Raw genomic sequence first — 26,574 nt, forward strand, 5'->3', positions numbered from 1 at the left:
ATCCTTGGGTATAAACATTAAGCTTTTTATGGGAGAGTAATAAAATCATTACAGAAGTTAAAATATCTTCTTCCCCTTTTCGCAGTGCTTCAATGTAGCAGTTCACTGGCAGAAAAAAGTAGACTGCAAAAAGCAATAACAGAATCATTCTGTAAATTCATAAAACAGGATTTTTTTTCTGCAATTTAAAAGAACAAGGGCCCGTTGCAGAAAGAGTTGCAATCATTCGTAGTTCTAAAAATCAAGCGCAACTTGATTTTCAACCATTCAACAGCGCGCATTTGGGACTTGCGATCGATTTTTTGACTTAAAGGACAAGTCCACCCCAACAAAAACTTGATTTGAATAAAAAGAGAAAAATTCAACAAGCATAACACTGAAAATTTCATCAAACTCGGATGTAAAATAAGAAAGTTATGGCATTTTAAAATTTTGCTTATTTTCAACAAAATATTTATATGAACGAGCCAGTTACATCCAAATGAGAGAGTTGATGACATCACTCACCATGCTCACTCACTAGTTTCTTTGTAATTTATTATATGAAATATTTTTATTTTCTCGTCATTGTCATGTGAAATGAAGTTTCATTCCTCCCTGAACACATGGAATTCCATTATTTTAACATTTTGTGCTTCAGGCAAGGAGGTCCTAATCGTCAAATTCGTAAAAATTGAAATATTGTATAATTCAAACAATAAAAAACAAAAGAAATAGTGAGTGAGTGACATCATCGACTCTCTCATTTGGATGTAACTGGCTCGTTCATATTACTATTTTGTTGAAAATAAGCGAAATTTATAACTGTCATAACTTTCTTATTTTACATCAGATTTTGATGAAATTTTCAGCATTGTGCTTGCCTGATTTTTCTCTATTTATTCAAATCAACATTTTTCTGGGGTGGACTTGAACGCAACTCTTTCTGCGACGGATCCCAGGTCTGTTTAAAAAGGGAAAATAAGGAAAATAATGTTTTATTTTAGGAAATTTGTAAGATTCCTCACCAAATACCAATGTCCTGTAAGATTACGCAATCTGGTAAGATTACAGGTGTTCTCGAGACTCTCCTGCTGGAACTTCTTTTATTTTAAGGATACATTTTCTAACAGTGTAGCCCTATATCTTTTCCCTGTGCCAATATTTACGTTTTCAAAAACTGTGGTATCCATTTTCATCAGAGGTAATCAAATACTGAGATCCTTCCATGTACTGGCGAAAGTTGGACCTAGCTGTCCGTTCTGTACTTTGCTTTTATAGTGACTTAAGTTAACCCTAGGCCCTACATTTCTTTTTACAAAATCTCAAACTTTTTTTCCAATTCAGTTCATTTCACTGGACAAAAAATAACTGGCGCATCATTATCTCGTACCGTAAGTGGCGCTACATACGACTTCGTCACTCGCGATCTCAAGAATAATATTCCCGATCCGGCATCATATTTGGAATTAGAAATGGCTTCAAACATGATGAGGGCTTTGCCTCGGAAGCTGGTAAGCTTTTAAAATATTCGTATCGAATAACATCCGATCATTTTTTTTATAACAATGTTTAGAGGGAGTGAGAGAGAGCTGAGATAAATGAGAGGATGGCTGTGGACTTTAATCGCGTGAGCGGTAAGTGCCCAAGAACAGTGCCTGCTGAATGGTGTACCGCTCTGATTCGCGGTCGGGGTTTGAACCAGGGCCGTTATGGTCAAGGGGCGGGGGGGGGGGGGGTCCGCGATCTATTGAAGTTGAGGACCCCATGATGATATGTTTTTATATTTTGACATAATACTTCTTCATCATGGAGCCTTAAACCGCCACCCATGTAACTTATTATAAGAGACATGTGGCATTATCGTGATATTGGGAACCACCGTTCACTTCACTGAACTCTTGACTTCACACAGCAGCGCTTTATTAGGCACGGCCGTAGTCACTAGATGGCGCTGTCGCGGAAGTGCTCAAAATTTGTACGTAAGTTTCGTCCGCTTGTCAATGAGTGAAATCGCATAGCGATGCGATATCGTCAAAATTAAGCCCCTGTCAGCGCGGATGAATATGATATTTTCTCTTTGTGATTGTCCTCCCGTGCGATGAAAAATATGTCATCGTAATGCATAGGACTTTAGCGAGCTACCGAAGTCATTTTCGTGCCCCAAATTCTATGAAATCTTCAAAAAATAACCATGAAAGTGTCGGTAAGTCAAAAGTGTCGTGAGTTGCTCTCAATTCTTACCTTATTTAGTTGTATTTCTTGCAAAATGGGTCTCGAAGTGTTCTGGATTTTCCGTTGATTGTGAAACTTGAATTGATTTCCTTTCTGTGTCTTGCAGTTAAATTGCAGCGCGGGGAATCGCAAGGGCTGTGGAAGCCCTTCTCAGTGAGGTTTACAAGCTGAGCTGCCCTTGAATTTGGTCGAATTTCGAGCCATTTTAATCGCGCGCACGGGATGATTAATTAACATAACAATTAGCAGATTAGAGATCAAGATTACGTCACGTACGTGCGTACGTGTGATACACAGAAATGAAATAGAACTTGAATCACACGGAATCACAGTCAAGAAATGCTTTGTTTTCTTTGTTTGCTAAATGATTTCCTGAATTTAAAATCATGAATAAACACCAGAGTAATGACATGAAGGAGATAATCATGGTCATATGAGGAATAACTAAATATTTTCTGAAAACGAGTGAATATGATGGGGCAATAATGTGCATGCACTGGAAAATGAACATTCACCTCACTGTCAGTGCCGTAGTGTCAGTCACTCAGACACAGTTCTTTACTGCTTTTTACTGGCCTTTTCTTGCACTGCCGCCGCCACTGGTTTTTCTTTTGCCAACTAGATTAAAACTCATTTATTAATATGTTTATTGCAATTTTTGAATAAATGGTAATACAAAGTGGAAAAAAAATGAAGATAAAAATAATTTGGACTAAAAACTTGTCATGCCATCACCCCCCCCCCCCCCCTCTAAAAAATACACACTATCTTGAATGACTCGTTAATTTAATTTGCATTGAAAAAATAAATAATTGTATTTATGCACTTTTTTATTTCTCATTCTTTCTGCCAGAATATCAGATGCCATCATGAATAACCTCACCACCAGATTGAACTCCTAAACATCTTGACAATGACTATCTACTGAGATATCTTGCCTGATTTTACTCTTAATGTGTAGTGTGTATGTGAGACACTGTGTTTGTGTTTATTTTGAGGAGGACCTCCTGTCTCTGTTTTTATTATTTTATTGACTGAATGAATGATCAATACCTAAAAGTGAGAACTGATTTTTGAGGAGAGTACATTAGTGTATGGTTTTGAGTGAATTTGATTTGAGTAACTGTTTTTCTTTATTATTTTTCTCATAATTATTATTTTGCCTTTTATTATATATTTTCAGTTATATATTGTCAGTTTATTTAAAGGGGAATGAAACCTTTGGAACAAATAGGCTTGTGTAGAAACAGAAAAATCAAAGAATAAGAATAAAGAAAGTTTGAGAAAAATCAGACAAATAATGAGAAAGATATGAGCATTTGAATATTGCAATCACTAATGCTATGGATATCCTCCCATTGGCAATGCGACAAGGATGTGTGATGTCACTGATGAACAACTTTCCCTTTGGTGGACTAAAAAATACCCTCAAAATATCTCTTTTTGCTTTTTCTTATGATGATACAAACTCTTTATCCATGATGTATTCTTAAAAAATATGTATTACATGCCCTCGTGTAGAAAGAACACATGATCTATGGATAGATGTGATAAAAGAGGCAATTCAAGTAAAATATATACTAAAGTAATGGGGAGAGTTGTTCACAAGTGACATCACACATCTTTGTCGCTTTGCCAATTTGCTATCTCCATAGCAATAGTGATCGCAATATTCAAATGCTCATAACTTTCTCATTATTTGTCTGATTTTTCTCAAACTTTTGTTGATCTCTTTCTTTGATTTTTCTGTTTTCACACAAGCTATCTTGTTCCAATGGTTTCATTCTCCTTTAACATTAAGTTGAACTTCCAAATTTGATCAAAGTGTTCAATTCTTGGGATAGAATTTTATCAGGTAATAAAACTGAGTTTGATAAATCTAAAAAAAGGACACTGAAAAAATATGAACACTTGGAGATGCTCACTAAGAAGAGGAAAAAACATGAAAGGAAATGGAACTTAAGTGGATGTTATAGCATGCCTTTCGCAGATCTCCAAGCACCAGGAATCATAGGCGGCGGAAGTGGGGGGGGGAAGTATCCCCCTAAATTTGAGGTGGGGAGGGGACGATTCCATCCCCCTCAATTTTTTGTTGATAACCTTATTTTTTAATTTTTTTGGCTTGTCAATTTTCAATTTTGTTTCCTGTGTCCCCCCAAGATATTATTTGGTCACTATCTTTTTTTTGGGGGGGGGGGGTCAAAAGATTTTGGCGGTTCCCCCTAAAATTTTTGGCTTCCCCCACCAATGCCAGGAATGTTGATGTTCAACTGAGAGTTGCTGAAGTGGAATCTCCGTTTGTCTGTGAACTTGTTATAGAGAATGATTATTCCAGGACAAGTTAGATGATATTACCCAGCCCATAGCATACATCCCAACAATGGAATGGAGGCAATATACCCCTGTAATACATGAAGTATATTATCTTTAGGTTGGTTTGGAAAGTAAGTCCTCTAGTCAATATTAATGTCTGCCCAACAAAATGGTACTATCTGGCAATTTGGTGGTTCAATCACAAGCAGAAAAAGTTTAGTAAATTGACACTAGTAAGACAATTAAACAAATATAATACAGCCAAACTGTCTGACCCCTTACTTGACTACTGACTTAACTAATTATTGAAAAATGACAAGGGATGCTTAGGCCCTTTGTAACCATTTCATTGGGCAGACTGAAGCAGATGACTAGAATTCATACTTTCATGAAGATGAAGGAACATCAAAATGATTATTACAATTTAGCAAATATGAATTTATAACACTGTCATGGTTATAAAAAATAATGAATTTCTATCAAGTAAAATGACAATACAATGTAAGACATAAATGCAATAAAGTAATTTCATTTCCAAAAGATATCTTCCATAATTTAATAACCAAATTTCTCAAGATAATATTTCTTCTGCACAAAGTGTATGAAATGCTCAGTGTAAATCATGCTGTTTATAAATCTCTAGGAATTTTTTTTTTTTCAAAATGAAAATACATGTAAACTTAATCAAAACCAGAGGTGGTGGATCCAGGATTTATCCTGGGGGGGGGGCACATTTTCAGGATGAAAATTTGTCAAGCAAAAAAGGGCCTTACGGGGGGGGGGCATTCTTTGATGAAAATTGCATATTTTCATTACATCTTGACTGTAGCTCTCAAAGGGGGGGGGGGGGGTTGAGCTAGATGTGCCCTCCCCCAGATCCACCAGTGATAAAAATCAACATTTATGAAAGATTGCATACCTTATATTCTGAATTGGTAAATTCAATGCATATGTCTACAAAATGAAACTGACATGTTTGGATAAATTGCTTATTTTTGTTTCAAGAAAGAATTCATCAATAACAGCTTAGAGTTATTGAGAAAACATCAAGAAAAAATAATATTCTGATATGCAATAACTATATCTATTGTATATATGCTTTTTTTCCAAAAATTTAATCCTTGACATGGGGGGGGGGGCTGGTTTAGTAGTCAATTTTACCCCCCCCCCCCCCCCCGTTAAGTAAAATGCTTTATCAAAATAAGATTATGCTATCATTTATAAATTACTGCATTTTGGAGCCCATTAAAATTCAAAATGAATCATAGAGGGCAGTGCCACACCTTATTCACTGAAATTAAGGAGGGGCATGCACAGCTGAAAAACTATCAGCAGGGGCAATAATTTTCACTGCAATGTTAGATATCCTAAAAAAATCCTGAAAACACATAATTAAAATGAAATTAAACTCCCAGGAAGTGCCCCTGTATACTATTACAGCCCTTGACCTGTATATTCTCAAGGGGTTCAATAATTCCTTCTCTTCCCTTGTAGAGTCGGTTCGGGTGCGAATGTGTCTGAAAAAAATAAGTAAAAAAAGGATCATTAGTAAAAATTGTAGAGAGAACAGAACATATCATTTTTAAAAAATTTAGCAAGCAAAAACAAAGATTGATCTGGCATTGGAAAATAAAAGGAAATTAATTAACACCGCCCCCCCCCCCCCCCGCTTCAACATTTTTTTGTTGTTTGCTTCTGCTTACAACTTTATAAATTTACCCGATACACGTACCTTTCAAAACTTTTGGCTCCATTATCATGATTATGCCACTGTTCAAGTATTATTTATTTGGAAACCAATGCTAAAACTATAAGGTGAAATGAAATTAATGTATATAAAGAAAAAAATATATATTTCACAAAGTATAAAATCATAATGATGTAGGTCATGTTGAAATTAGACCCTGGACTGGACTCAAAATTAGATCAAGTGTAGTGTAGACCAAATGTAAATTAGACAAAGTGTAGACCAAATGGCAATTAGAATTTTTTTTAAACCAAATGGGTCAAGCCCATTTGGTATATGTATAAAGACTAAAATATATGTATATAAGTTAAAAAAATATAATTAAGTAGCCTAGGTTGTGCTGAAATTAGACCAACTGGACATTTCACAAAATGAGAATTAGACCAAGTGTAGACCAAATGGGTTTAGCCCATTCGGCATTAGACTAAATGAGAAGTGGGCAAATTGCATGTGAACCAAATGAATATACATATTTACAATGTGGAACTGCGTGATATAAAGCCAACTTTATGTACCAGTATTTGACAAAGTAAAAAAATATATAGGCCTAATTATGTAGGTTATGCTGAAATTAGACCAACTGGACATTTCACTAAATGAGAATTAGACCAAGTGTAGACCAAATGGCAATTTAGTAGACCAAATGGGTTTAGCCCATTTGGCATTAGACCAAATGACAAGTGGGCAAACTGCATGTAGACCAAATGAAAATACACCAGAAAACACATTTCACAAGTTGGGACTGATATAGAGAGCCGTAGCAGACGACGGAGATGGGTACATGATCTGCGTCCGCAAAAAACGCGCACGCATCTATGTACTAACATGAAAAACAGCATATGGGACGATCTGACTAAAAATCGCACATGCGGGGCTATTTGAGAGTCACAGCAGAGGACGGCTAGCAGACGCCGACGGGCGCGCGCATTTAGCGAGCACATCGTGATCGTTTAAACTATCGATAGTAAGGACAGTGCATTAACAGTGACCGCGATGTCTATGACTTTTTCGACCCATGTTGGTGCTATGAAATTGCTCTTTTTTGCAGTTTAAATGAATTTTACGTAAGTTTTAAGTGGTTTCACATGACAAATTAGATATTAAGAAATTTTTTGATATCATTCTTGGGGACAACAAACACATTTTGAAATTCTTGTTGTCCTGCCTAGCTTTATTCAGTCACACGCATGGTTCCCTATTTCCACCTCCATTCACTTTGTACACAAGTGCGCGTACACAAATCTACAAGTGGTTCCCGAAACCACGATTTGGCCAGACATGTACACAAAGAAGATGGATTTCCCTAGGAAATCCATCTTTGAAGATAGAAATCAGTTTAACAGGGTGACCAGATTTCACAAAATGAAATACGGGACAATTGACAAACAAAGATCAACAAAGAAGCCGACACAAAGTGTTAGACTTGTGAAAATATCAAGAATTGGAAGGGAAGGTGAACGAAAGAATGAAGGAGAGAAAGAAAAGATATGATTGAGAAGGAAAGAAAATAAAGGAAAACAGAAAAAAATAACAGAAAGTTAGAATAACAGAAGATGAAAGTAATAATAAAAGAGTTTTCAAAAAGTTTTCCTTCATTTGAAATGAATATAGAGAAAAAGAAAGGAAGGAAGGGAAGATGAATAAATGTGTGAAAGAAAAAATAAAGGAGAGAATCAAAGGATAAAAAGGTAAAAAAAAGGAGGAAAGAAATAATGAAGGAAACAAACATGTTTCCTTCATTCTTTGAAAGAAAGAAAGAAGAAAACAGGAATGAAGGAAGGAAGACAAAGAAACAAAAGAAAGAAAGAATAAGAGAAAAAATAAAGAAAGGAAGAAAGAGCGGGAGGGAAGAATGAAGGGAGGAGAGAACGAAAAAAGATAAAAAATTGGAAGGAGATAGTGAAAAGAAACTGGAGAGAAGGAAGCCAAGGTAATTATAAGGAAAGAAAGAATGAAGGAAATTAAAAAGGATACTTGATAAAGAAGCAAAGTAAGAAAAAGAAGGGAAGAAAGAAAAAGGAACAGAGAGAGAAAAAAGAAAATGTTTAGGAAAGAAAGATAGGAAATAAAGATAGATGGAACAAAAAAGGGCAAGCAGAAAGGATATGGTATATAGAAAAAAAAGAAAAAGGGAAAAAGTTCAAACTTCAAGTAAACAAAAAAAATCCAATCATCTACTAAAAATTATAATTTTATTTGGTGTTTTTTTAAATGTACATGTATTTTTAAAATTTAAAAAATAAAATGTTTTAGAAATTTATGAATAAAATTTCAAAGTGAAACATATTGTCAAACTTAAAAGTTAGATGAAACATGGCAGCATCGTACACACCAAGACTCAAAATGAAACAACTATGAAAAGTCAATAACTTGTTCCTCAGATTACATCTCCAAATCATTAATCTAATAATAATCCATAGACAGTACAATTAGAAGAATTTCCCACTGTTTTTTTTTTAATATTTGTGAGATTGTTTGCACCATTGAGAATTTGCTTCGATCCTACATGCCTAGCTAGTAGCCTGCCACACACAGGGAGAAGGCCAGTTTGTTTGCAATGTATTGGGTTAGCAAGAAATCACCGCAGAACTTGCAAAAGTTTACAGTCATCCATTTATTTGTTGTCCCTGCTTCGTCATCTGTTGGTTATTCAATGAAAAGTCGTCACTTTTAAATGTATTAAGTACATTTGTTCAATATTCTGAAATACGGGACAAATGGGTGTCCCGGTAAGGTTTGTCGGGACACTGGGACACAGGAGCAAAATATGGGACAATCCCGGGAAATACAGAACATCTGGTCACCCTGCACGTTAGTGATTTTATACACCTTCATACGCCTAATAATGCGTATAAAGGTTTCAAAAATTGGTCAATAAAAAGGTGAACAATTGAAGGTTTCTTACCAGACTGATCTCCTGTAGATCCCTCGATCTGTTTGTCAACAAAGCAAATACAATAGGTCTGACCCCACTCACACGTATTGCGAGGTTAGTAGTATACTAACCTCGCACCATGAACTGCGTTTGGCAGTGGATATCTAACTAGTGGGTCGCGCGTGCTGGGATCTCACTTCTGGTGTCCACAACACACGGCTTCTAGGGCTTGATTTTTCTGTGCGCGGCGGCATGTAATGAACCCTTAGGTGGTCTGACCCTTGAACCGCTTCGCTATGACGTACCTTCGATTAGCGATGTTACAAAATTTTGAAAAAAGGCTTTTCATTGCCTTTCTCCGGCCTCACGATCATTACGTCATGTTTGTTAGAATCGTGATTCCATCCACGCTTTACTCTGAAAAAAGGGGTTATTTTTTATGCTTTTCAGATTCTGAATTTGATTCTTTTTCAATTGCAGAAAAAAATGACAATGACAATTATTCAGTGCTCAAATAGATGGAAACCTACAACTCGTCTCTAGATTTGTTGCTACATGTATTTCTTTTCTTAGTTCTTCTTGGGCCTAAATTGATATGTCAGGAAAACTTGTTACACATACTCTGAAAGTAGATATAATTCAAAAGCTGTGCCAAATAAGCAAGAAATAAAACATGGTGTAAACTAGTACATGTAATAAGCCTTAAAATTTCATTAATTGAAGCTTGGATAAAAATATATTTATGATATCTGCATGATAGAAGTGAAGAAAATAAAAGGCGTAATAAGAAAGGGGGGAAATCACCCACTTTTTCTGTGTACAATTTTATGGAATTACACTGCTTTTAACACATGATGCCACAGTCTTAAGGCCGGTGAAAACATTTACAAGAAAGTCTTTTTACAAAGCTCAATAATTTAGCTATTCTTAAGCAAAATACTTGGCTGTTTGCGGTAAAAATTCATAAAGCTTGCATTTCTGTATATAAGTATTTTATTAGCTTTCAATTGGTACATGATTTGTCAATTTGATTTTGGGGTCCAGTCTGGGTCTTTAAACTGTGTGACTAATTTCTTCAAAAGTACATCATGAGGCATAGCATCGGATGCCTTGGCAAAGTCTAAAAAAAATCTGCTTTATTGGTAAATAAGTGTAATTTATACAGTAAATCTGCATTAAACCATGGGTACAACCGATGGTTTTAAAAACCACCTTTGTGAATTCGGGCCTATAGGTTCAACTGGGAGTTCACCTGCAGCACTGTGTACAGATGCTAAGTGTGGACCAAACAAAAGTCACCAACCAAAAATGAAATATAATTTTGAATTTTTTTATTCATGTTATACATGCAGGTAAGACAGAGTTGCAGCTTTCGTCACTTTTCAACAGTGAAGGGCCTGAATGTAAGTACTTTATTACTGAAATTCAAATTAACAAAAAATTTCCCTCAAAACCTTGTAACTTAGAAATTGCTATGATACAACTTAGCGGGCCTGAAAACCATTTTTTAAGAAGGGGGGGGGGGGGTTTCAGCACCCCATTATCCCAGGGCCATGACTTAGCTCTAGATAGATTCTCTGTGTATAATAGTTCAGTGTTCTGTATTTAGAAGCACAATTCAGAATGCCTTATTGTGAAGCTCCGACACCCAATGTTGGTTTACAAAAAAATTATTCAATCGTTATTGATCATTCAAACCTCAGTGAAATTCATCTTAGAACCACCTCAAATTTAATTTTGGTTTTGTGGTTAAAGCGCTGGCTCAGATTCAATATCGGAAGTCAACACCAAATCTAAGGAGCATTTCATCAAACAACAAAACATCAAGCAGTAAGTTATTTTCACAGGCCAGTTGTTATAAGCTACTGAAATCCTTGCATCTGATTGGTTCAGAGCAAATTAATCAGTGAAAATAACTGACAGAATGCTTCTTGAAACATTCCTCTGAAATGTGATTTCATTTTCAAGCCTGTGTAATCAGTGTTTAACAAATAAATTAATTCATTCAAAACTCTAAACCAGACCATACCAAATACCCAAATAATAGATATTCAATGTTGTCTTTAAGATTTTGTTTGGTCAAATTTTATTGGGGAATCTGGGTGATGATTACTACTCCATTTAAGTACTTGGGAATGATGAAAAAGAGCCAAAAGGAAATAAACAAGAAGGTCCTATTGTACATTTTACATGTATACATCATTTGTGCGTTTGTTGTTGAAGCTGAGTTATCTTAGATCCTGTGACAAGGTCTCTCAATATTTTCTTTTCTTTTACTATTATTTCTTGACAGGATGTAGTTATTGTAAGCTCAGTGAGGACTCCCATTGGTTCATTCAGGAGTTCACTAGCCTCCCTTCCAGCCCACAGAATGGGTAGCATGGTCATTCAGGCAGCTGTCGAAAAAGCAGGTAAAAATGTACTGTATGTGCACCGGTCGTGTCCAATTTTTTCTTTTCTTTAAAACATGGTTTTATTTAGATTGCACATGCTGTAATCAATGATATATCTGTGGACTTCAGTATAGGTCATTGTTCAGTCTTCTTCTGATTATTCTTCCTCCGCTGAGGTCGGAGACCATCAGCAATTGTGCTGCAGTGCTGGAATGCCAGTTGTACAGTAGTAAGTCAGGAGCACAGGGGGTTTAGGAGTTGGATATTGCTGCATGGCATAAGTGGATTTGAAGAATAAAGTGGAGGTAGAGGAAGCCCGGGGGGGCCACTTCCATTGACGAGTCGATACCATGCGCAATAAAAAAAAACATGTAAAAAGGGTGTCTTTTTCAAGATAGGGCACATTGTGTACGTAACGTGATAAGGGTGTCAAAAACACAATATTCGGGGATGATAAAACAAAAAATGTTTTATAAAGGATGTCCTTTTCGCCCCAACACTGTGTTTAGAGTCCGATTTTCGCGAGGTGTGTAAGGTGGGGCCGTACTAAACATGCTAAATCAAATGATGTGTAACTTAAGGGTAAAACCGACGACCGACGGACCCGTGACATAAAAATAAAATATCGCTGTACTTGTTTAGGGGTATTTTCAGGGAATACTTGCCAAGAGTATCGTTTTGTTTCCAATACTTGTTTAACCCTATATAGCCCGGGGGGGGGCCTAAAAGGCCCCCCCTCGACATTTTTCGCGATAATTTCTAAATGCAAAAAAATAATACGCTGAAATTTCATGACTTTTTTCTTTCACATCTCCCGCACATTTTGAGACCCTGTTTGCGAATATTGGGGGTGTACTTGCGGAGATATAGCACATATTCGTGACCAATGTCACCGAAAATGGCAATTTCCATTGACTTTTGTGTGTACAATGTATGGGTTTTACAAGAAATGTTGTCAGATGAATGTTTTTTCTGTTTTTTTCCTCACATAACTTTCTTTTGGGCTATCACCAACTATTCTAGATTAAAAAAAAACAATAAAAAATAGAGATTTCAGAACAAAGAAATACATAATAAATTAAAAACAAAGAAATACATAAGAATTTGGAAACACGGAAGGAAACAAGAATATTATCGCGAAAAAATTAGCATATGCACATAATTAATTACTATTATAATCTAATAATTATACAATTCCAATACAGTTGAGTGAGCTGTTTTTAGATTACATGACTGGCTACTAACATGCTTGATTCCATTGCATTTTCCCCAAAAATGGGGGGAAAACTACAAAAACTGAAAATTCCTTGAAAAAATTTGAATATTTTCATAATTAATTAGATAAATAAAAAATGATAATAAATATCACAAATTTGACAATGCATTCTTGTAAAATACATAATGAGACACCCACACACCAAATTTGGTCGCAATCGGTCGATCAACGGCCGAGATCTGAGGGGCCCCCCCCCATCCCGGTCTATGCAATTTCAAAATAGCCCGGGCTATATAGGGTTAAGGGTATGGTTTCACACACTAATACTTTTTAAGGGGTGCATTTTCAGAATATGGAAAATATGTGTTTAGGGTGCTTTTTGAGACCCCATGGTCGCGCATGGTATCCACTTGTCAATGTTTGATTATAGTGTATCAGAAATTTTATGAATTATTTTCTCATGCTTTGATTAGGCATCACTCCTGAAGATGTGAATGAAGTCTACATGGGCAATGTCCTTCAGGCTGGTCAAGGTCAAGCACCAACAAGACAAGCAGCTCTAGGAGCAGGTATGTTAATGATAATGAATATTCATTTTAACTAGAGCATTACTCAGGAGAGATCAGTTTAAAGAATTACTGTCAGTTGTGATGATTTTGGATGAACGGTACCTTTTGGAAATGACATTCTTTATCTTGTTTAACTACCTTTTCCTACCAATGATAGTCTAGTGTGATATGAATATTATGAGGCAGAACTTGAGTAATTGAAGGGAGGTCAAATAGGATTGGAGGAAATAGCTATTGAGGCCATATGATATACAGTCTATTTTCTGAAGTGTTTCCAAAGCCACACTAGTTGAATGCAATGTGATAAGATGCATGGTGTGGTTTGTAATACACATTGACTTCAGCTTGCTTAACCCTTTGAACCCGGAATTATTAGGGGCGGCCGTGACTTATACCCTGAATTATTTGCACATAAATGACATATCGACCACATTCACAATCCCCCATGATTTGAGACCCAACGGCATCTTCCCCCCACTAGTACCCGGACCGAGCCGGCTGAAGTTGTTTAGCTTCTCGTAGACCTAGTCTACAAACAGAAATATCAAATTCAGTGCCCGTTTTGGGCTCAAAAAATCACTGTTTTCACCAAAGACAGATATACCAATTGCTTCCCAATAGAAGGCACGATACTCGCCGTGTTTCACACCATATGTTACCGCACATACGACATGAGCAACCACAAAAAAAGTGGCATATTTTGGCCATTTTTGAAGCTGAATCTTTCCCAAATCATCGCCAACTGTGACTGAAATTATCAACTAAATATTCCTACACGTACTAGGAAGATGACGTCATTTTAAAAGATCACCTGACATTTAGAACCCATGTTTTTTAAGTCACACCGGCCTATCGGGTATTTGCGCGTTTACTGGCAGGCCGGTATTCTGGCCTCTCGGGTTCAAAGGGTTAACATGCCTTGGGTCTAAGAAAATGAAGTATGAGAGAAGAAAGTATTGATTCTTGGTAAAGACAAAATGGGAGTTGAGTTAAAGCCTTTTTATCAAACCATGATCATTGTAAAGAAGATATCGATTTACCATATTTGATCAAAGATTAAATTCCTCCGGATGCAGGTCTACCTCTTGGCACACCCTGTACTACTGTCAATAAGGTCTGTGCATCGGGCATGAAAAGTCTTATGTGTGATTATAAAATCCCATTATTATTATCTGATCAAAGTTTTAAATTCCTCCTGTTCAGGTCTACCTCTTGGAACACCCTGTACTACTGTCAATAAGGTCTGTGCGTCAGGAATGAAGAGTATTATGATGGCAGCACAAAGCCTTATGTGTGATCATTAATCCATTTATCTGATCAAAGTTTTAAATTCCTCCTATTTCAGGTCTTCCACTTGGCACACCCTGTACCACCGTCAATAAAGTCTGTGCATCGGGAATGAAAAGCCTTATGTGTGATTATAAAATCCCATTATTATTATCTGATCAAAGTTTTAAATTCCTCCTGTTCAGGTCTTCCTCTTGGCACACCCTGTACTACTGTCAACAAGGTCTGTGCGTCAGGAATGAAGAGTATTATGATGGCAGCACAAATCCTTATGTGTGATCATTAATCCATTTATCTGATCAAAGTTTTAAATTCCTCCTATTTCAGGTCTTCCACTTGGCACACCCTGTACCACCGTCAATAAAGTCTGTGCATCGGGAATGAAAAGCCTTATGTGTGATTATAAAATCCCATTATTATTGTCTGATCAAAGTTTTAAATTCCTCCTGTTCAGGTCTACCTCTTGGCACACCCTGTACTACTGTCAACAAGGTCTGTGCATCGGGAATGAAGAGTATTATGATGGCAGCACAAAGCCTTATGTGTGGACATCAGGTAAGATTTTAGTGATATTTTTTTCACAGCACATACATGTACCTTGCACTCTTCAGAATACTAAGAATAACATAAAATGCGATTTTCTTTGAATATTACGAAACATTTCTTTAAGTCCTTTTTTCACAGACAAAGGGCACCCCTTTATTGGTATGCTTGAAGTAATTTTCACAGTTCATATATTTTTCTTGTAGGATGTAATGGTAGCTGGTGGAATGGAGAGTATGTCTAATGTTCCTCTTCTAATGGCTCGAGGTGATCCTGGATATGGAGGCGCCAAACTAGAGGTAATAGACACGCATCTATTGGGCCTGTTTCATAAAGCTTTTTATAACATATATACAATCACAGTTAAAAGCTACTGAAATCCTTGAATCTAACTGGCTGCTGGTAAACTTGTTATAGAACGTGTGCATTTGTTATTCTGGTGTAACAAATCTTTATGAAACGGGCCCCTGATGATCATAGCATTGATGATTTTCCTCCTGACCACATTAAACACACTACTCCCACACAGAATTGGATGTATGGGACTACACACACATGTTTGACTCAAATCATTTCAGCCGAACTCATAGGTATCATGCATGTGCATGCAAATGTAGAGCTTACCTTTGTAGTAGAATATCTTCCATTTACTATAATATATTTTGCTTTCTTTGTAAATATCCAAGAATTTAAAAAGTTTGTTTTGTTTGACATAGATCTATGTTTTAGAGGGGGCGGGATGGTGTTCAGGGGAGCGTTTCATCAATATTTTCATCCGACAAGTTGTCAGATCTGACATCTTTCCATGATTTTGATTGGCTTAGAGGCATTGTTCCTATGGTAACTGTCGGTTAAAATGAGACATGTCAGATAAAACGTCCGACAAGTCCTTTCATGAAACGCCCCGCAGGTTTAACATAGTACATCACAGCTCATTGCCATTGGGTCAAACCAACTGGTGGGTGTTTCATCAAACTGTTCGTAAGTTAAGAGCGACTTTAAGAACGACTGGTGAACCTTTCTTAGGCACTTAACCATTGACAATGAATACACCATTTACCACAAGAAAGGATCAAAAGTCTTTCTTAAAGTCGCTCTTAACTTATGAACAGCTTTATGAAACACCCACCTAGTTAACCCGCCTTGCCTATAGCAAAAGATCTGTTATTCGCTATTGCCTGCTGTAGACACTGGTGATTGCTGTATAAAGTTATGGGAATTAAAGAAGTCTGTAATCATTTGGTGAATGTAGGTGGGTGTAAGATACGAATGAGTCTACGCATGACTGGTGATCCTTTCTTGTGCTATGGGATATCCCTATATACTTCAGTTATGACTTAAGAACTTGTTCCAGTCGTTCGTAACTTTACGAGCAGCTTTATGAAACACCCACCAGGTTTGTTTTCATTTATTGTATATTGTTGTTTTTTAATTCACTCAGGATGCTATTGTAGGTGATGGACTCACAGATGCATATAACAAGTTTCACATGGGTAACTGTGGAGAGGATACCGCTAGAAAACTTGGAATATCAAGAGAAGAACAAGATGACTTTGCTATCAGCTCCTACCAAAAGAGCCAAGCAGCAGGAGCGGTATGTGTGCTTTGAAGTATGGTGTTGGTGTTAGGAGCACAATTCAGATTGTCTTTCACAGCTCCAACACCAAATCTAAGTTTACAATAATGATCAAAACCAATTAAAGCTTTGCAATGATCATAGAACATTTTTTTACAATCGATTACATTAACTACAATGTACAATCAATCGTGACAATCAAGCGTACGATTTGTCACTAACCTTTGTGTTATGGGACCCTGGTGAGGTTAATCCCAGGAGCATCTTCATTATATAGTTTGGGGCTTTGCTGGTGTAACAATTAGCCCAAACCCCAACAACATAAGGTCAACACTAAACTTGAAATCACCCTCAAAAATTAATATTATGATTGGTGTAATATTAAATAGTGCTGCATACAATCTCTGAGAGGAGATATTATCTGGACCCAATATCACTCAAATTGTGAGGTAGATAAACATGTTTGGTAATGATATTACTGTTTAAAGTGACTGAATTTTATTTTTCCTTATTGATATTTCATTTTATTAGATGATTAACCAGATTTCTTTATTATTTCTTGTCTTTTTCTTCAGAATAAAGTATTTGAAAAGGAGATAGTCCCTGTTGGTGTCCCACAAAAAAGAGGTGGGTTGTGATTTTCATATTTTCAAATTTTCTGTTTTGAAAAGAGTGACCCAAGTGATGTTAACAGTTTGTTTTGTTTTATGTTGCTTAAATATTTTCCCTTCTTTTTTCTATGAATTCTTGTGAAATAAAAACATTTCATTTCTATTTTTGCTGATGATATTTTGATATTGAAACAGTATTAAAAAAATCATTAGAAATCAAATACGTGATTAAATAAGTTCAGAATGTAATTTTGAAAAGTGGAAGAAGCTTTGGAATTCAAAAAAAATCATTAACTTGTCTTTTGAAGAAAAAAAAATCACACCTTGGTATCAGAATGTTTAATGATATATATAAAGTTATATATGACATGTCACTAAACATTGCATCACATGTTTCCCTTACAACAGGAAAACCTGATGTAGTTGTATCAGAAGATGAAGAATATAGCAAGGTCAACTTTGATAAAGTCCGTAGTCTGAAGGCGGTCTTTGAGAAAGATGGTAAGTTATCCTCTTCACATGAGGTACCATCCATACTAAGCATGAATGAGAATTGTACATACATCTCTCCTCTTTTTGTTTGGGGGGGGGTACCCCCATGTATCTCGGGGAAGGGATTGAGGGATTGGTTTTTTTTTTTTTTTTTTTTTTTTTGCCTGTCAGAATATTTTTGAAGAAAAAGTTTACCCCTTCCGGTCAAACTTTAATCTGTTGCTGTGTTCCTCTTAGGTAGCAATGAAATAAATCTATTTGAAATCATTCAAATTCAGATTCGATAGGTTTTGTTTTAGATGAGATGTTGATTGCAATTTGTAGTTAGTTGAAAGACAGGTTTGGATTGAATTTAACTTGTGATTGATAAGTAAGTTTTTTACAAGACCCCTAATACCAGCAGCAATGATGACGATCTATATTTTTTTTTCAATTCAATTCGGTTTATTATGAAAGACATTGTAAAACAGTCCGAAGACTGACACATACAAAGTTAACAGAAAAAAAGTAAAAAATACATTGAATTATATACCTACGAATTAACAAAATATAATAAGAACATAATAGTAAGATTGCACTCAAGGTTCAGAAATATAATTAAGGGGATAATGCTATGTAAGGAGAAAATAGAATGATCGATAAAAACACACAAAAATATTGGGATATGTATTATGTTGATCGATTTCAATGTAAACTGAGGGGGGGGATTGTAAATTATGAAAAAGGAGGTGAAGGGAAGAAAACAATGTCATACTTTTACACACAAATTACATATAGACATTGAGTTCAATGGCATATAAAAGAGGCACATATCACAGAGCAGCATTCAATAATGCTGTGACATGAGGGATAGTTGAGTTCTTGTATCTCTGAGTTCTGCATCGCGGTAAGTCCAGAAGATGTGCATTACGCAGGGCCGAACTGTGTCGCGAAACAGATTGACGTGTGGGGGGTAACATGTCTCGATGGCGGTGAGATTTGAGAAGACCAAGTCCAAAACTCAAGATGAGATCCTTTCTGCGTTCACATAATGAAGAGAGGCCAAAAAGAGTGAGTTGTTGAGAGTATGAAAGAGATGACGGATACAAAATCATACGAAGAGCTTGTTTTTGGAGTCTTTCAATTTCGTCACTTTGTGTTTTAGTGATTGCAGATCCCCAAACCGGAACACCAAACTCCAACAGTGGACGAATGTACACTTTGTAGATATTTACGAGATCATGCTTATCAACACCAAATTTCTTTAGAATGCAGAGGATATACAGTCTTCTTGAAGAGCATGAAATCATGTGTTGGACTTGATCATCCCACTTGAGATCCGAACGAATCATCACACCAAGAAGGGTTAACGAGTTGACACGTTCCAAGTGAACATCCTTGATTGTGATGTCTAGCTGGGGTGGAGGGACCTTCAGGAAGGACACTTGCATGACTTTGCACTTTTCGGGTTTAGGCGTAACGTCATTTGAGATGCACCATTGACTCAGCAAATTAATATGGTCCTGCATGGAGCTTTGCTGGTTCTTTGGTAAAACCTCCACAACGCTTAAGTCGTCTACATACTTCCATCGATACCTTGTACTTATAGCAGCATCATTGACGAGTACAAGGAAGAGGATAGGCCCAAGTTTCGTACCCTGGGGCACTCCGCAAGAGAGATGCAGATGACTAGATGAGTATCCCTGATGTCGAACCATTTGATAACGCTCCGACAAAAAACTACAGACGGTAGGTAAAACAGAAGCATCTACTCCCAGATTGATCAGCTTTTCAATAACCTTGGTGTGATTGACAAGGTCAAAGGCCTTTGTGAAATCAATTGTACAAATGTTGGCGTAACATCCACTGCGTTCCAAACTCCTGTAGATGAGATCCGGCATATCTACAAGATAATGATTGATTGAGCTTCCTTTCATATTGCCATATTGAGAAGGATCAATGTGAGGCCTGAGATCAGTCATCAACCAGTCTGCCAGAAAGCTCTCAAATAATCTCGACAGGACAGAGGTGATCGAGATTGGACGAAGCTGGTCAAGGCAGGTGACTCGTTGAGTTTTAGGAACAGCGCAAACCGATGCACACTTCCATTTCGCAGGGAAATAACCGACTTTCAGGCATTCATTGAATATCTTGGTCAACTGTCCTGAAATTTCCAATGCGAATTCCTTGAATAGACGAGTAGGAACATCATTGGGATGAGGTGCCTTCGATGAGTTGAGGCGTTTAAGACGCTTATAGACCTCATGTTCCTGGATTACCGGCGGGGATGAAGGGGCTGGGAGATACGCTGGGAGGGCTGACAAGTCTAATGGAGGCAACACGTTGCAGACTTGGGAAAAATGAACATTAAGATTCTCTGCTATCTGACGAGGGGATTCATCCTCAGGACCCAGGGAAAATGACGGCTTCTTGGTCATTCCAGTAAGAGACTGTATCTGTCTGTGCCACTTTCCTGGTTCTGATTGTTTCAGATGCTCGACCTTGTTACGGAAGTAGGTTGATTTAGCTCTGCTAATTTCACGTTGAACTTTATTCCTTAGTTGATGGTATCGATCAAAGTTTCTACTTCTATGAGCTAGTTCACGCTGGTTACTCAGACTTCGAATTTTTGCATTGAACCACGGTTTGTCTCTTGCTCTCCGTTTAAAAGATTTCTCAGGAAAGCAACGTTTGTACTGCGTCATGAGCGTACAGTGGAGAGTTTCTACCATTTCGTCAGGATCACAAGTGGCGTTAAGCTCTTCCCAGCTATAGTCGGTGATCCATTGCCCAAACTCCCGAACAGAAGAATCACGAAAGGGTCGTATTTTTAACTTGGAAGTCTTGAGAGGTTGGATACAGTCATGTGGGCGCATAACAACAACTCGGTGGTCACAAGAAGCAATCGGGGCATGTATCACAGGGTCTTCAAACAAGTCAGGGAGGTTAGTCAGGATTTTACCCAAAACTGAATCACCCCTGGTTGGTTCTATAACTACTTGTGTCAAAAGAGCATTCTGTTCAATGACATCTGTGACGAGATCATTAAAATCTCCCATGACTATGATCAAGGCTTACTCTGTAGAGTTGATCAAATCAGTCATTTGGATAATGTGCTCAGTTATTTCCTGGCGATACGGAGAACGAGGCGGAGCATAGACAACACAAGCATAAAAGTTCTTCGCTAGATGAACAGTCGAAGATGAACTCAGTTTTACCCAAATAATTTCCAGGTGTGATGGAACCAAATCATTGTACACCAGACGTGAGTTTATGTCATTTCTACAGTACAACGCGACACCCCCTCCAGTTCGATCCACACGGTCACCTCGATGTAAAGTAAATTCATGTAAGTCAAAGCAAGATGATGGCTTGTCAGGAGTGAACCAAGTTTCAGTTACTGCGATTAAACTGATACCACTGTACTGGGAGACAACAGTTGCCTCAAAATCGTCAAATTTGTTGCACAATGACCTGGCATTTAGAAGTAGTATTGAGAGCAATGCTGACGAACCACCACCAGTCTTAACATGAATTAAAGTTTTTTCTCTTTTAGATTGTGGAAAGAACAGTTGACGAGAATACATATCAAGTACCACGCTTATTTTCCGTCTTGTTTTCTTGCCAGCCCGACATCCTCTTTTTCGGCGTGCAATACCAAGAGTATGTATTGTAGAAAAGACATCGTGTGGTAAACGGGGTACTGGCTGTAAACTATTCCGTAACTTGAAAAGATCATCGCGAGTATAACGCAACAATCCATTATTCGGGGCGATTGCTCCCGTCCGAAGCTATGCAATTAAGCGACATCACGAGTAACAAAGCACCAAGTAACAAAAGCGGTTCGAGTGCGGACGACCAATTGTAACGTCTATAACATTGACGTGACATGTTAGTGTACGGTACTCACTGTGCCATTGAATGAAGAAGTTTAGCAGTAGTAGTCAAATGGGGCAACAAATGAACGCAAAATGTCATTTACTGATTCCACAAAAATATATTGACCGTTGACCAAACCAGTCCATACAATCCAATAAGCACAATCGTACGTCCAAACATTGAAAATCCAAAGTAAAAACATAAATTCTGAGTAAAATAGGAGTTCAAATGAGAGAGTAAATAAAAAACGGTGCTAGCTGTAAAAACGGTGCTAGCTGTAAAAACAGCGCCCTCAAAAGAGAATAGATGAGCTATTCATTGTAATGTTTAATTGATTGCAAGACGTACAATTGATTCAGAAGCTGAAAGTGCGATGGATTGTGATTATTTTGCAAATTCCCCCAATTCTTCTGATAACTATGATGATATTATTTGATAAGTCACATGCTTGCCATGTAATGTAATCAAAGTTCTCAAACATTATAATAAACCTAGGCCATTCAAAAATCCGTCCAGTTTATAATTCATTCATGTACATATTTTTCCTCTCCTATTGTACAGGCACAGTAACAGCAGCGAATGCCAGTACATTAAATGACGGGGCAGCAGCTATGGTTCTAATGACAGCTCAGGCAGCAGAGAAATTAAAGGTCACACCACTGGCTAGGATAGTAGGTAAGGTCTGGGAAGCATTTCATCTACATTTGTTGTCTGATCTCGACATCTTTCCTTGATTTTGATTGGCTAACAAGCACTTCTACTGTGGTAACTGCTGGACAAATCATTTCACGAAACGGTCCCCGGACTGTCAAATTTAATTAATCTCCTCCAATATCACATTTGCAGGTTGTCTGTAAGAGCTGAATACCTGTAATTTCAGCAAACATGGCTTTCACGAGAAAGACTTTAGAATCGAGATTGATTGACAAAACCTTAATACACACAAATGAAATGTGACAAACCAAGTGTGTGTCTCAATAGATTTTATAAATTGAATTAGAAATTGTTTATTAAATGTTGATTCTCAAAACACATACATGTATTTATGGTAGATGTTTATTTTACTTATTTTCCTCTAGTAATAATGATCAAAATGTGTTTTCTTCCTGTGTATTGTTTCTAGGGTTTGCTGATGCAGCGGTTGCTCCTATTGAGTTTCCAATTGCTCCAGCTCATGCCATGCCAAAGGTAATTCCCCCACGATTCCCCTCCCTTGAAATGAATACATTCCAATTTCTCTAACAGACAGAGGAGCTAATCAGGCTGTGTAGTTTTGTAAAGAATTTAATGAAAATAGATTCCCATTTCCTTCTTTTTGACATTTGGCCAAATTCGCTATCAACCAATAAGATACCAAGATCTTAGTAGCTTGTAACTGCTGTTAATATGACATTTGATTGTTTGTTTAATTATTATCTTTTTGTTAAATATAATGAAAATAATTGAGATCAGCTCTAAAAACATAAAAAAGGGTATGTACTGACTGTAAGAGTATGGTTGAGATGCAGCTCTTAGTCCCATAGACTAATACATTTGCTGTTTCCCATGCCATGCAAGACGTAAGAATAATCGTTCGATTCCTCATGATCTATTAAATGAAACAAATACATATTGAAGCTTCTTCATTAGGTTAAGAAGCTTTTGAGCATCCTACTTCACAGATATCGGTTTCAATTCAATAAATTTAAAAATCCTTTGGTATTTTTCAGGTCTTAGAACAAACGGGTGTTAAGAAGGAGGACATTGCAATGTTTGAAATCAACGAGGCCTTCAGTGTGGTTGTCCTTGCCAACGTCAAACTCCTTGACCTTGACCCTACAAAGGTCAACATCAATGGTGGCGCTGTCAGTATTGGTCATCCCATCGGGTGAGATTCTATTGTAGTAAAGTGGAGGTTTATCAAAAGTTCCAAATCCAGATTTCTCCCTGTGCATAACGATAGTTGGATTTATCTTACAGCAGTAACCCTTACTCCCATGTTATTAGATCTAATTTTAAGGGGTTCACTTCAATTATCAATTTTATCCTTACCAACTTTTTTTGCACCAGAATAAATGTCATCAAAGGTTTGTTCAAGAATATTGTTGATTGGAGAAAAAAAGAAAGTTAAAGAGCTTGTTTCCTTTTTCTAACGGTGTAAGATAGTCTTCAAAAGATGAAAGACTTTCATATCTTTTCCTTCTTTTGAGGAGACTACTTTCCACCTGTTGTCATGAGCATTCATGCATCATTTATCTTTGTAGGTTTTGTGATTATGGTAAAGATGTTTTCTGATAACAGTATGTTTAAAGGGGGAGTTAACTGTGTATGGTCTATCATTGACCGTGTGTTATAAAGTAATATACATTTTCAGATATCTACTCATACTACAGAGAATTAATTTACCTATGATTATTTTTGTAAAGAGAAACTAAAATGTTTTGAGAGGAAAAGAATTTTGTTTGCTACTTGGTATCGTAATTATTGTGGTATAAATGTATGAGTAGTTAATTAGCATGTTATCATTCAAGTGGGTCTATATTACAAGATTACACTAGCATTATGAGTCAGGAAACTGGTCAGGTATGAGTAGTTTAAGACTCGCGATGGCGCTATTGGTTCATATTTGCTTTAATAAGTGCTAATTAAATCTGAAATAAGAGATTTTATAGATCTCTAGTCCATATCTTTTTTTATGCCATGTACATGCACATGCCTCAACCAGCAATTTCATTCAAACATGTTGTTTTTCTTGTTTTTTCCCCCAGGATGTCTGGGACAAGGATCACAGGTCACATGGTCCATAACCTCAAACCAGGCGAAAAGGGATTGGCCGGCATTTGTAACGGAGGAGGCGGAGCTTCTGCAATCATCGTTGAAAGATTATAATGCATGTATTTTTATTTGCTTGGAGACGAATTCTGTATTCATGAGTCATGCCGACTTTGAGAGGATTTGGTGGCAGTGGAAATGGGGCCAGTGGAGAAAGTTGGACAATTACTGTGCGAAGAATGCATATTGCATTCATATATTGGACTATTTTTTTTTCAATTGTTATTGGCTGTTATCATGTTTGAGCTGACAATATCATTGGTGAGTGGGTGCATTCAAATTAAGATAAAAATATTTGTTTTGCATGTGTGGAAGTTGTGAATGTGCATTTAAGATGGGTACTGTGAACTTGTAAGGACCCCTTTGTGCTGATACTATGTATAAAAAGATGCTTTTTATTACTTGATACTCCTAAATTAACTTTTGCTCAGACCACATTTGAATGTTTTAATTGATTGGTCCCTATGAGGACACAGGAATATTATGTTCCTTTGTAAATATGAGAATAACATTAAAGGTCAAGTCCACCTCAGAAAAATGTTGATTTGAATCAATAGAGAAAAATCAGACAAGCACAATGCTGAAAATTTCATCAAAATCGGATGTAAAATAAGAAAGTTCTGACATTTCAAAGTTTCGCTTATTTTTAACAAAATAGTTATATGAACGAGCCAGTTACATCCAAATGAGAGAGTCGATGATGTCACTCACTCACTATTTCTTTTGTTTTTTATTGTTTGAATTATACAATATTTCAATTTTTACGAATTTGACAATTATGACCTCCTTGCCTGAAGCACAAAATGTTAAAATAATGGAATTCCACGTGTTTAGGGAGGAATGAAACTTCATTTTACATGACAATGACAAGAAAATCAAAATATTTCATATTTCATATAATAAAATACAAAAGAAATAGTGAGTGATGTCATCAACTCTCTCATTTGGATGTAACTGGCTCGTTCATATAACTATTTTGCTGAAAATAAGCGAAACTTTAAAATGCCATAACTTTCTTATTTTACATCCGATTTTGATAAAATTTTCAGTGTTGTGCTTGTTGAATTTTTCTCTTTTTATTCAAATCAAGTTTTTGTTGGGGTGGACTTGTCCTTTAATAGATTTGATTCATAATGCACTAAGTCCACTCTATAGAGTTCAGTGTGCAAAACGATATGTAGATTTTTTTCCGCAAGTGAAAAAATCTCAGAGTATTATGAATGAATCTGTTGCAATATGAATTCATTCTGTTTTCATTTCTTTACTGTTAAAACAGTCATTTATTTGATGAACTTTATTTATTGAATTATTTGTGTAGCATAATCATTTCACTGAGGCTTCACATTCTTGTATGAAAATATGGATGAATATTTAAAATAATTCTCTTGAACCTCTTTTATTAGGAATGTATCATTTTGAAGTTAAGTATTAAAGACATTTATGGTTTATAGCTAAAAAGCGACTATTTACGACTATTAGGGGCCTTGTGAATTACTTTGAAAAAGTTGGCACTCTCTGCTGAATCATAATCATCAATTTTTGTCATCTAATGGTTAATCAGTTTGGGGCTGTAAACTCTTAGTTTTGTGTTGTTTTTTTTCTATTTTTTTATTAACAAACTTATTGCCTGCAGATTCTATGTTGCGGATATGAAATCTAATTTTAGTGTCTGCTCTGTTGTGGTATTCCGATGTGGAGATAATTTTTTTACATTCTTTGAGATATAAGTCCAAGACGAGACCTACATGGTTGTGCTTTGTAAAATCACTCGTCTTCAGCATGTTTGCCGTTGTGTATTACAAATATTTAAGTAAACACAAACCCTGAAATATTAGATTTTGCTTTACGATGTTAAGAATTAAAAAAATAAAATTGTATGCATAGCCAGAACATAGAGCAAGGTCATAAAGCATTGATGAGGTGATCAATCATTGCTGAAATTAATATTAAGAAGCCTTTCACCAGTTGAGTTTTCAGATAATGTATTTATTTTTATGACTTAAAATAGATTTTAACTATGAATCACCACAGAGTTCACTTTGATTCTGGCCTGGGTCATCGTGATTGTC

The 26,574-nt window shown here is 36.5% G+C and overlaps 1 protein-coding gene across 1 annotated transcript; it reads left to right on the forward strand.

The window, feature by feature from the left end:
* Positions 1-1,374: 1,374 nt before the first annotated feature.
* Positions 1,375-25,087, forward strand: LOC121413338 (acetyl-CoA acetyltransferase, mitochondrial-like). Its single transcript, XM_041606123.1, has 13 exons — positions 1,375-1,493; positions 10,502-10,552; positions 11,443-11,560; positions 13,232-13,327; positions 15,069-15,169; positions 15,364-15,456; positions 16,599-16,751; positions 17,309-17,360; positions 17,753-17,845; positions 22,256-22,369; positions 22,818-22,882; positions 23,404-23,561; positions 24,442-25,087. Exons 1-13 carry the CDS (start codon positions 1,455-1,457, stop codon positions 24,560-24,562), a joined length of 1,254 nt encoding a protein of 417 aa, XP_041462057.1. The 5' UTR covers positions 1,375-1,454; the 3' UTR covers positions 24,563-25,087.
* Positions 25,088-26,574: the final 1,487 nt, after the last annotated feature.

The sequence above is a fragment of the Lytechinus variegatus genome, chromosome 4, assembly GCF_018143015.1.
Source record: "Lytechinus variegatus isolate NC3 chromosome 4, Lvar_3.0, whole genome shotgun sequence".
Classification (NCBI taxonomy): Eukaryota; Metazoa; Echinodermata; class Echinoidea; order Temnopleuroida; family Toxopneustidae; genus Lytechinus; species Lytechinus variegatus.

Excerpts from the sequence above, each read along its gene's own strand:
- LOC121413338 (XM_041606123.1), top strand. The coding sequence starts at position 1,455 with ATGGCTTCAAACATGATGAGGGCTTTGCCTCGGAAGCTG. Across the intron at positions 15,457-16,598 it reads ATGGAGGCGCCAAACTAGAG|GATGCTATTGTAGGTGATGG; the intron begins GTAATAGACACG and ends TAATTCACTCAG. Across the intron at positions 22,883-23,403 it reads CAGCTCATGCCATGCCAAAG|GTCTTAGAACAAACGGGTGT; the intron begins GTAATTCCCCCA and ends GGTATTTTTCAG.